The sequence below is a fragment of the Chelonoidis abingdonii genome, chromosome 9, assembly GCF_003597395.2.
Source record: "Chelonoidis abingdonii isolate Lonesome George chromosome 9, CheloAbing_2.0, whole genome shotgun sequence".
Lineage (NCBI taxonomy): Eukaryota > Metazoa > Chordata > Testudines > Testudinidae > Chelonoidis > Chelonoidis abingdonii.
Window position 1 is genome coordinate 50,085,537 of NC_133777.1, and position 12,521 is coordinate 50,098,057.

Genomic DNA, 12,521 nt, shown 5'->3' on the forward strand with positions numbered 1-12,521 from the left:
ATCTCCTACTAGGCCATGGGGCCAGTGGGATTGTATTGCAGTCATGAGGCAGGGCCCAAGAAAGGCAGTGATGAGCTGTCAATCTATGAGAAACCAAGTCTCAATGCATGTGGACCCTGGCCAGCCCCCTGGCATCTGTACTCCCCTTTGTCCCCAGAGTATAGCAACACACAGGGTTGAAGTAGCCATATTGACAGTTGCTGCTCTGCCCACAGCGGTCTCTGACCTGCCACTCCAGCCTGCTTCAAGCAGCATTACATTTCTACAAGTTTTTGTGTGAGATATATAGCTTTTACAATGGACATGGTACTTAGTGTGGCTGTTGCCAGGTCCTTTCCCACGTTGGTCATACTCTCTCTTTCACACGGCATGCCAGCTGCATGGCTCTTCTGCTGTGTGGAGGGAGGAGCATTGTTCACAGCCACCTTCCATTTTCTATGACTTTGTTCAACTTTGCAATGTGTAGGAAGGGTAGGGGAAAACATAAGAACATTACTAATGCCTCTGCTCTGTTCAACAAAGTTTGTAGTCAGGTCTTTGGCCTGTCCGGTCCCCAGACAGAATGAAAGTTGGCCCATAGCAATGTCAACATTACCCTGACCGAACTGGGCATGCCACAAATCAAACATGGCACAGGGCTCTTATGGACAGACTTAGGCCATTATCCTTAATGGGAAAACATACATTACTTGCACACGATGGGCCGCAATGCACACCAACACTACGCTGCCCAACAATTTAGGGCAGGAAACATTTAGGCTAGGAAGGACACATTACAAGTTATGCAAATATACAAAGGTGCCTTCACTTGTGTCCTAAAGGAAAAGATTTTGATTCTTCTGTCTAGCCACTTCTGCAATATAGACTGTACAAATTGGGTATAAGATGCTACCATTCTGATTTGGTAGTATTCGACACTCAGTTTTAATCTACTTTGCATTGGTATGAATGACTATACAAGGTGCATGGCATTGGGGCAGGACCAGCAGCAGGAGAGGAGGTTCTGGACCCTCCTATGCACTGTGAAGCTGTGCTCTACAGGTGTCCTATTTATGATAATTGACAAGAGGTTTGGGAAAGGGAGAGGAATTATCAGTGTGAATACATTGATTATACTCTGCATGGTGGAGGGCATAGTGGCTGCCGAGGTTGTTGCTGCCCACAACCTTCAATAGCAGTACTGCAGGCTACACCAGAGGATTTCCTCCTTCTATTTACTTTGGCTTTGTACAATGTGGAAGAATTTCAGTCTAATTCTGGATACTTGTCTGTATAACTTCACTTCCAGAGGTGTTATTCCTCTTTAAAAACTTTATTTAACCCTTGGTAAAAACAAACACGTGAATAAAAGAAATATCGGAAAAATTGATTCTGATTTTTTTTACCATATATTTTTTTATTAAATCTGGTCAAGAGGAGGATATAATGCTCACCATTGTTCCTCAGTATTATGTAGATGGTTGTCCATTTGTGCTCCGTGCCATCTGGATCCTGTATGGTTCTTGTTCAATTGCTGGATGAATCCATTCTAGTCTTCCCATTCTTGGATTCTGAGCCCAGTCTATACAGCGTATAGCTTTCTTCTCCAACATTAGCACAAAAAACAACCTCTTTGGTTCCTTTCCTAAGTAAGGCCTTGGAACCATATTTAGACCCTTCAGGATGGAATTGGCATACTTGTATATTATATGATACTACTTAACATGCCAGAAATGTTTGTTAGATCATCTTTGTCTCTGCCTGTAAAAGTTTCCGGCTAGTTCTCAAACATTTGCATTATCAGCAGTGGAAAGGTATGGGTTTTTTTAAGCATGTAAAAATAAGAAAAGCTTGTGTGTATGCTTAAGATCACAACCTTGAATCTTTATTTTTGGCTTATGTAATACAAAGAACTAATTTCATAAAGTTTACATCCATGTGGTTAATGGGATCATGCCCCCCACCCCCCAATTTTAAGTTTAATTTTTTTGGACCTATGCAAAGCTGGGATCAGTTGGATATTCATTTTGCTGTAACTGCTGACCCTCCAGGAAGCTAATGGAGAGTTTGAGTTGCTTAATCACCCTAACTGCAGAGCATCAAGGGTGTTTCGCAGTCAGTTTTGTTTGAGAGTCTACTTTTTATGCTTCAGGATGGCCCTGGCAGACAGATGAGTGCTGACGGTAGGCAGGCCCAAGCTGCACGTTTATATCTGTGGATCCAACCATTTCCCAAGCTAGGGTCTCGATTCGTGCCCAAGTCTAGTTTTGCCAACTTTTCCTCCCCTGAATATGAGCGCCCCGCCGCACACAGTGACTGCAAAGCTGCACCGAGGCGCAGCCACGGAAGGGCCTTGGGGCTGCTGTGTTATCTGGGCTAGTGTAATGACTCCGCGAGGGGCCCTGGAGTCCGCCTCGAGCTCCATTTCCCACCCCGCACGCGCGCCGCCCCGGGAACTCAAAGAGCCCACGAAGCTTTCCATCTCCTCTGATTGGCTGTGCGCGCTGGCCAATGGGAGAAGGCAGGATTCCAAGGCGCGTTGTCCCTCAGCAGCTCGCGCGAGATCTCTGCTGCGCCCAACCGGCTCGGGTGGGTGCTGCTGGGGCGGGGTGAGAGGGACCCGGAGGGAGTCGCCATGTTGCTGGCGGTCGGGGCTCGGCGCCTGAGGCGGGCGGTGAGTGCGGCGCGGCGGTCGGAGCCCCCTCCGCAGGGAGCAGCGGCACCCCCTCAGCGCCGAGCGGGGGAGCTGCGCCCCCGTTGGAGCCCTTCCCGGGGCCCGCACGGCCGGCCCCGCTTCGGCGCTGGCTCCCCCCACCCGCTCCGTCCTGGGGAGCTGCCTGGCTCGGCCCTGTGGCCCCGCAACTAGGGCCGGGTCAGCTGCGCCCCGAACTGGGCTAAAGGTCACCCAGAGCCAGGGAGGCGCGAGCCGCCCAGAGGACCTGTGGTCCCAGCCACAGCTTGGAGCTGGCAGGCAGCTCACGAGGGCACCTGCGCTGGGGCGAGGCCAAGTAACCCAGACCATCCCTGCCAGGTGTTTGTCTGACCTGTTCTCAAAACCCTCCAGTGCTGGGGGATTGGAAACCTCTTCCAGTGCTTAACTATCCTTAGAGTTGGAAAACTTTTCCTACTGTCTAACCCAAATCTCCCTTGCTGCAAACTAAGCCTGTTACATTTTGCCATGCCCTTGGAGGACTGGAAGAACAAACTGGTAGGTTTGGGGCATAATTTAAGACACCACAAGCAAGGAAAATGCAGAGCGAGAGGTTTGTTTGGTCTAATTTATATTATATTATGCAAAAGTGTACCCCTCTCATACTCTAGACATCCTTGACAAGTTCTTAATCAGTCTATAGAGACGTATTTTTATCTGACTTCGAATAATGGCTCATGTGAAATAAGACGTTCATCTAATAGCAAAAGTCTAAAAAGTTGTCCCGGTCTGCATTACTCGGAGCAAGGATCCAGGACACTCACTTTTCAGTGATTAAAAGCCCTGTGTAGCCCACTGATGAATTAAAATTACTGCAGCTGTAAAAGACTCTTGGTTTTTAGTGACTGGATCTTAGTTTGTAAAAAGTCATGTGTGTGTCAAGGGGAGGCTTAGCCAGATTTGTGGTGATAAAATAGGCAGAGAGTGGGACTATGCCTTAGTACCACAGTAAAGTAGATAGTGCATCTTGGTCCTGAGTGCCCTCACCTCCAGTTGACTGCAGTGGGAATTGAATGCATGTATTTGCTTTGCAGGATTGAGCTTAAACTAATTTAACTGGGAGACATGCGTGTAAAGGTGGGATCTGATCACTTTTATATGTTAGGCCATAAAAATTTATTTACTTCTTGTTGCATCATACTCTGTGTTCCAGCTTGTATGTTGCTAAGTTTTACTACTAGGTGAATACTCCAGAGTTACTTGGTGAGTGGGTGAAGGACATATTTTATTTAATCTATTATACTGTAGAGGGAAGGACATTAAGCAAGTTACTTACAAGTCACCTACCTAAGTATCCCTTTTGGTAAAATGGGGACAAGCTTTATTTGTAAAGAACATTTGAGAATCTCAAAGGAAAGTGGTATGGAAGTGCAGAGTATCAATACTATGGATATATCAATGGATTTTGTCATTAACAAACAATGGTTTAGTACAGGGGCAGTGGACAGGCTGTCATGTTAGTTTCACTGTTTTTTAAAAGATACAAACTGTCATCCTGACCAATTTGTTTATGTGTTTTGTATTTTTAGATTAAAGGCTCTTTGGGACAGGGATGATCTTTTCCTGTATATCTGTACAGTCCCTTGGTTGGGTGCTATTACAGTATAAATAATAATCCCTTATTATGACCAATTTACAGTTCCAGGTTCCACAAAATGAGAAACACAAAGCCAAACTCCTTGATTGTCAATATTTGCACTCTTATTCTTGAATTTGTAAGATGAACTATATTAACAATATTGTGATCAAGACTCTCTTCCCTGCATTTTTTTTAAATGGAACATTTGTAAAGTATGAAGGATAAGGAGAAACTAGTAATTTCAAAATATTTATCCCATGCAACAAAGAAGAGCGGCAAGGAATTTTAATGGAAGAATCCTGCTCTGATATCAGCTGTCATAGGAGATTATATTTAAATATGCTGTATAAGTGGCTTTGTAAACAAGAGCACAAAACAATGCCAAGGAACCTGGACTTTCAACTTGTTTACTGCAGAGGAAGCTCCAGTGGCCTGTTTATATAGGGATAAGGTATAATCTTTGTTCTACTGTTCAGTTGAAACTAAACAGATGTAAAAGACCAAATTCACCACTGTTGCAAGTGAGTGTGACTCCACTGATAGAAATGGAGCTGTGACCAATTGATTTAAGTGAAGTTTTGGGAGGTCATGTGGATGGTGAGAAGGGATTTGCAAATATTGGTGACTTTCTTTCTGTACCTAAATCCTGGACTTTCCATTGGTAGTAAAACAGATTTGCCTTGTCTTTTTATGTCATCTAGATTTGATTCTCTTTCAAAAAATCAGGGAAAAAGCCAATTTGAGGTGTTCTAGAATATAATTTTCTACTTAATGCAGCTTTTATTGAGCTACTTTTACAGATTAGGATATCTTTAAAATAGAGAAATTATTGATTAAGATAAACCGAGTCATAATCTTAAATTAGATTGAGAGGTGTCCACTGCAAGATAGGGTATCTTCCGGGGGTAGGGGGAGGAAGAGGATAATCGAGAGATGTCAGACATTTCAGAGGAGCTCTTTTCTGAATGAAGAATCCTGCAAATAACTGTATCTAAATAAAAAGGTAATGGTAGAAGAAACTTACTAAAATTAGGCAGCCACAGGTCCTATATCTGAAACCAGTTGATTTCTAATATGTGCTAAGGAAAACTCCACTTACTCCCTACGTGTAAATAGTGATGATTGGTAAGGCACATTCTAGATAAGGTATGATGGTGGTAGGATAGCTGTATGATGATAGTATTTCAATTACTCCATTAATTTTTAAAATTTTAAATTAGTGCCCTAATAACTTCATAAAACATTGTTCTGTGGATACTTTGTCTCCAAGCTACATGTTAGAGAGTTAAAATAATGATACATCAGGTTGTTTGGATAAAGTTATGCCTTACCTACTTCAAAGTTTTCCTTTCTATTGGAGTTTTTAAAGTTTACAAACATGCAACTATTCAGTATTGGTATTTTTACCCAAATGGGGATTCAAAAAACCTATTAGTTCTCTCTCTGTATGATGGGGTGACATTAGAGAAGAAGAATATTTTGAATGTTAGTTCATTCTTTTTGTGCTGCTTCCAACTCCTTGTTTTGGCTTTTAAGATTGGAGGGTAAAAGCTGTTGACCCTTTTCAGATTTCAATAATGCTTTTTTTATTGCACAAAAGATCATCTTCTTATCTCTTTTTGGACTCAACATATCTATAAATTCAATACTGTTTCCCATCTTTTTATAAAAATATTTGAGATCCTTGGATGAAAGATGGTATAAATATAACTTGTAATTTTTCTGCATGCCTAGCAGACCTGTATTTGACTTTTCTAATATCTAGTAGTCTTTCACTAAAGGCGTGCTCTTTTTTCTTTTTTCCCCCCCTTCAGAATCTATTCTTGCTGTGCCTTTATTTATTTTACTGTGTGTCTTGATTTTTGATGCTGTTGAGTATTTTCAGTTTTTGTTGACTTTGGTGCAAGTTTGGAGTGTTTGGTATATCTTAAAATTGTCCCATGGTCTTTATTTTATTCTCCACTGCATCCTCAATAGCCATTCTCTTTTTGCCTGGCGTGGTCATTCACATAGATAGGTTTCCTGAAAGATGACCCGAGCACTACAATATGTCACTTGAAATAATTGGTATTTAAATGGCCAGAGTGCAAACGGGCTGGCTGTAGGTTTTTTTTTGCTGCGCCTCGCTTTTTTTTGGCTTCTACACATTTGTACTTTGCAGTTTTGTTTTTGTTTTGACTGTTTAAAATTTAAAAAATTGAAAACCCAGAATTTGTAGTTAATGAAATAAAATTTTCCTACTAGTGTAATTTTAACATTTAATTTTAACAAAATCACAATTACCAACAATTTGGGTTCAACTATACACAGTAATGAAAAATGTTAGTGTCTTCCAGTTTCTCATAAATTAAAAGAATTTAGATGAACTGAATTTTTCTGGTTTTTATGCTTGCATAGTCTTTTAATAAGTCAGTGAAATCTAAATTTTTTGCAATGGTACTTTCAATTGAAATTAATGTGAGTCCTGAAAAATGATTTTGAGACATGGTGGACCTCAAATAATTTTTTAGTAATTTCAGTTTTGAGAAACTGTGCTCGTCAGAAGCCACTGATACTGATAATGTTAAAAGAAGGTGTAATGCTATAGCAATGTTTGGAGTGAAAAAATCATTTCTTGCTATAAATTCTAACACTTTGAGGAGAAGTTTTAGGACTTATTATCTCAGCTAAAGCTATTAATTCATCATACAATTCTACTGCATCAGTGTCATCAGCGTGATCACTACTGAGCGCTGAATGTAGGTCTTGTCAGTGCTTCATGAGGTCTTCTTTGGAAAACCGATTTTTAATATTTCCAATATTGTATAAAAATTCAAAAGTTTCACAATGACCGTGCAACTGACAAAATCTTTCTTCAATGGAAGTTATAGCTGCATCCAAAATGCAATAGAAACTTTCAACTTTAAACCTTTCATTTGGATTGAGAATAGGATCATCGCGAGCCTCATAACAAAACTACCTTGTTTTTTTCCCAGAGGACGAATGAATTGTTGAGCTGTAAACATCAGTTCAGAATCAAGATCCTCTGTTACTACTGTTACTTCTTTGACACTTCCTTCAAATCCTTCATCTGAACGGTATTTTTCTAAATATTCCAGGGTTTTATTCAAAATCGGCTTTGACTGGGATATGTCTATGGTTATGTTCTGCATAACTTTGCTGGTCAAATTAATTTGATTTAGAATATTATGCCAAATAACCGTGCAACATGAAAATGGAAACTGCATCATTTTCTGAGCCAATGTTTCAACTCCATGTTGAAATGAAGGATCATACGACAAGTCCTGGCTTATTTCAAATAGTGCATTGTAAATCTCTTCTGGTGAATATCGGAATGGTCTAATAGTATCTATCCTGCTTTACCATGTAGTTTAAGTGTGAGTTTTTGTTTAAGATGGTTCTTCCAGACTGCCCAACGGTCTGTGGAAGCATTAAAAAAAAAAGTTGTAAATTGCTTGCACTGTGGTAAACTATGAAACGGCATCTTTAGATGATTTGGCGGCATCACTGACAACCAGATTGAGCGAATGTGCATGGCAAGGAACGAAAAAAGCTCGATTGTTTAAATTCAGTATTCTTTGCTGTTCAACACATGTTTGAGCCATTATTGTACCCTTGACAGTGCATATTTTCTAAAGGTATTCCATAGTGTTCCAATTTCTGTAGACTTACACCTGTGAGGGCTTTCCCAGTGGTTTCATTCACTGATATAAATTCTAGAAAGTGTTCACAAATTTTCACTTCTGCATTTTCATCAGATTTCACACATCGTAAAACTATTGACGCTTGGTATTGCTCAAATCTTGAGTACAATCAACTATAATTGAATAATATTTGGCATGTTTCAAATTCGATAAAATTTCATAATTTCTAATGGAGTGCGAAAATTGTATGATCTCATTTTGTGTATTTTTACTCAAATAATGGGTGCGAATCTCTCTCCATTTTTCACTCTTCGTACATGCTCAGCCATAACACTATTAAATTTTGCAAATAACTCAACCAATTTTAAGAAATTTCTATTGTTCTCATATAAAAAATCTGGGGACCGTTGGAATGCGAGGTGCTGTTCAGCTAGGAAATTAATGATTGCCAGTAAACATTCCAACACAGCTTGCCAATGTAGAATTTCTGAATTTAGTTGACATTGCTGTACTGCATCGATTGTTGTACGTAATCTGTTTGACAACTCAGTCCAATTTGTCAACGAGCATAAATGATTTTTTGATGTTTCATGTTCCTTCAAATGCTGATGCAAATTTCGCCAGTCATTAAAACCTGCAGTTGCCAGAAGAATGTCCGAGTTACAGAACAATTTGCAGCAAAACAAAAAATGACATATTTGGTTTGTGAATACACTAACCACAATCTATTTAGTTCCCCATTTTTCATTTTTTTTCTTCATACTGGATGACATAAGTCAATGATTCGACTCATTAAATAGATATTCAACTGTAGAATCTAGTTTTGAAGGACCCTTTTTCACAGTCATTCACATTGAATCAGTAATGATTGTCGGCCATGTACTTGGATCCAATCCTATGTCAGTCTCTCCACTTTCCAATAATTATTCTTCAGTTTTAGATTTGGATAACAGTTCTTCGTTTCTGGACTCTTCAGCTGAAGAAGTAAATCTTTGGATTGTGATTGTTCATCTTTATCAGTTAGCGAAGATAATCTTTGGTTCGATTGGTCTTCATCAGTTGATGAAGAATCACCTTCAATGCATTGCTTAGAGCTTTCTCTTTGATTGTTGACTTTTTTGAAGTACAAGAGTTTTTCTATTTCTTTTTGCTGTCTCTCTTTGTTGCCGATAGGCAGCACTGGAAAGTTGTTTTTGTTTTGGCATTTTACCCCTATAACCACTGGTACCAATGCAAAACGGAAATTAGTGCAAATGGCATCGATAGAGCAGCACAGTACGCACATGTAATCATGATTTGAGTGATCGTGTCACAACCTGACATGATATTTTTCGTGCCGCGCTCCCGTTGCACTACTGTACTTGCTGTAGGTAAGGTGCTAGTCATTGGGCGAGAGAGCTCCCCACGAGCTCGGACACACACTGGACCCAGCCCTGCCAGTGTTTTTCCAGGCACTGAGGCCACCCAGCTGGGAGCCCGAGGGGCATGCAACGGAGAGAGCTCTTGGGCTGGAGGAGCCAAGGAAAAGGTGCTGGGCTTGCTAGACAGATGCTGCCCCTCTCTGACAGGTCTCTCATCCTCTGCAGTGGGGGAGGCAGAAGGAGACTCCAGGCACTGGCGCGCTGTGCGGGGCTTGGGAGGGACGTGGCAGCCTCTGGGACTCTAGCAGGCAGAAGCTCCCCAGGGATTCCAGGGACCCTGTTACCTTGCTGCATACCTCGCCTGGAGTGGACTCCTCTCCCGTTGCCGCTGCTCCCGTGGCCGGGGGGTGGGGCTGCTGCTGGATCCCAGCTGCGCTCATCCTCGGTCTTCACCTTGGCCCCGGCATGAGTTCAGCTCAGCCCCTGGCAGGAGGTGGTGTAGAGAGGAGGAGGAGGAAGAGGCGGGGACAAGCTGAGGAGGAACGGCGCACCCGGGCGCCATGTTCCGCCGTCCTCTGCAGCCGGGGCATGGCCGTGCTATTGGTTCCTACCTGAGGAGGGGTGGGTGGCCGCTGCCTGCGGGAGAGCAGCAGGGACACGCATCCCACTTAGCCAGCTCCCTGCCCCACCGGCAGAATAACAGGCTGATTGCTGCCCCCGGGGCGGTCAGGATCCAGCCCAGGACGCTGCCTCAGGTTGGAGCTGGGGCCTCACCATTATGCTGCCCCAAGCAGCTGCTTGTTTTGTTGGTGCCTAGAGCTGCCCCTGAGTGCAAAAGTCTTTATTGTTGATGTGAAGGTAAACTTTTTCAAACGTTAATTAAAAAGACACGTTTAAAACTTTGGCTAGGGAGCTGATTAATAAAAATACAGGTGCATATGGATCATACAGTAATTACAGAGCAACATGACTGAGATTTCTAAGAGTATTACAATAGCATTATAGGTGATAAACATTGCAAAAACAGTATGAGTATATGTTTTACCCACTCAGCAGTATTTTAAAATCTCAGCATTCACTGTCTGAAAAGCACCAAAATAATAAATATCAGAGGGGTAGCCGTGTTAGTCTGGATCTGTAAAAGCAGCAGAGAATCCTGTGGCACCTTATAGACCAACAGACGTTTTGGAGCGTGAGCTTTCGTGGGTGAATACCCACTTCGTCAGACGCAGGTAGTGGAAATTTCCAGGGGCAGGTATATATATGCTAGCAAGCAAGCTAGAGATAACGAGGTTAGTTCAGTCAGGGAGGGTGAGGCCCTGTTCTAGCAGTAGAGGTGTGAAAACCAAGGGAGGAGAAACTGGTTCTGTAATTGGCAAGCCATTCACAGTCTTTGTTTAGTCCAGAGCTGATGGTGTCAAATTTGCAAATGAACTGAAGCTCAGCAGTTTCTCTTTGAAGTCTGGTCCTGAAGTTTTTTTGCTGCAGGATGGCCACCTTAAGGTCTGCTATAGTGTGGCCAGGGAGGTTGAAGTGCTCTCCTACAGGTTTTTGTATATTGCCATTCCTGATATCTGATTTGTGTCCATTTATCCTTTTCCGTAGTGACTGTCCAGTTTGGCCGATGTACATAGCAGAGGGGCATTGCTGGCATATGATGGCGTATATTACATTGGTGGACGTGCAGGTGAATGAACCAGTGATGGTGTGGCTGATCTGGTTAGGTCCTGTGATGGTGTCGCTGGTGTAGATATGTGGGCAGAGTTGGCATCGAGGTTTGTTGCATGGATTGGTTCCTGAGCTAGAGTTACTATGGTACGGTGTGCAGTTGCTGGTGAGAATACGTTTCAGGTTGGCAGGTTGTCTGTGGGCAAGGATTGGCCTGCCACCCAAGACCCATGAAAGTGTGGGATCATTGTCCGGAAAACACCATCCTAGCCACCATGGATGTAGAGGCTCTCTACACAAACATAAGGTGCCAAAATAATAAATGATACTTAACTTCGTAGACTAAAACAAACTTAAAGAATAGAAACCTAAAAGAAACTGCAATTTAATAATGCATTTCCATGGTGAAGTGGTGGTAGTCATTGAGTACTTTCATCTTCTGTATTCACTTTTGGATATTTTACTTCCTAAAACTTCTGGGTTCCCCTTTGAAGGGATGGGAAAGAAAACTCAAGTTTTCTGCATGGAATTTCCAATAGGTCATTTCTATGCTTATCATATTAGGAATGTTAACATAAGGCATGGGTTGGCAACCTTTCAGAAGTGGTGTGCCGAGTTTTCATTTATTCACTCTAACTTAAGGTTTCATGTGCCAGTAATACAGTTTAATGTTTTTAGAAGATCTCTTTCTATAAGTCTGTAATATATAACTAAACTATTGTTGTATGCAAAGTAAATAAGGTTTTTAAAATGTTTAAGAAGCTTCATTTAAAATTAAATTAAAATGCAGAGCTCCCCCAGATCAATGGCCAGGACCTGGGCAGTGTGAGTGCCACTGAAAATGAGCTTGCATGCCACCTTCAGCATGCATGCCATAGGTTGCCTACCCCTGACGTAAGGGGTAAGGTTTATAATCAGAACCCACTGTAGCTCATGTACCTTTATACCACCTTTTGGCCCCAGGTAGCTGCTTCTCCTGAACCTGTTAGCACAGCTGTATTACCTCCTGAGCAGACTCCACAGGTCCCTGACTTTAGGGAGTGTCCTCGGGCAGGGGTAAGAAGTGTCACTGTGAAGGCAGCTGATACCTCTTCCCTTGTATCCTCCCATGCAATAACGAAGATCTTGGAGGATCTTGGGTGCATTGTCCTTGTGGGGCTATGTGGCACTAGGTGTGCAGGAAATACCTGGTTACTATCTTACATACTCTTATGTGTTTATAGGGAGAGACTTAAATATATCATGACTTAAATACTTCGGAAAATAATGCAGGGGTGTTTTTTTGTTTGTTTGTTTTGTTTTAATGCACTCTATTAGGCAACCAGTCTATATAGTTAACCCAAAAGGCTACCTGCAATAATGTTCTGTGATTTTTGTGTATCCTTTATGAGTGGCCAGTGCTTGGCTAAATTAACCTCTTGTATGTAAAGAGGCTGTAGTCAAACTAAACTGAAGTATTAGTGAAATCTAGTGAAACAAAGTAACAGTGTTTAGAATCCTTTGTTTCATTTCAGTTTGATCCTCTTCCTGTTTTTGCAATTTTGTTTTGATTTGTAAAGTGCTCCAGAACAAGTTCTAAA

At 41.9% G+C, this 12,521-nt stretch overlaps 1 protein-coding gene across 4 annotated transcripts in view; it reads left to right on the forward strand.

Moving 5' to 3' along the window:
* The first annotated feature begins 2,538 nt into the window (after positions 1–2,538).
* The window catches only part of ETFA (electron transfer flavoprotein subunit alpha), a 49,560-nt gene continuing 39,577 nt past the window's right edge, over positions 2,539–12,521 (forward strand). Inside the window, exon 1 of one of the 4 annotated variants that reach the window (XM_075069529.1) lies at positions 2,539–2,653. In XM_075069529.1, the coding sequence (XP_074925630.1) occupies positions 2,615–2,653 (39 nt within the window). In that variant the 5' untranslated portion in view covers positions 2,539–2,614. Of the gene's footprint in view, positions 2,654–3,051; positions 3,188–12,521 lie in introns of those variants that run through there. The other 3 variants (XM_032763061.2, XM_032763062.2, XM_032763063.2) reach the window with 3 other exon arrangements.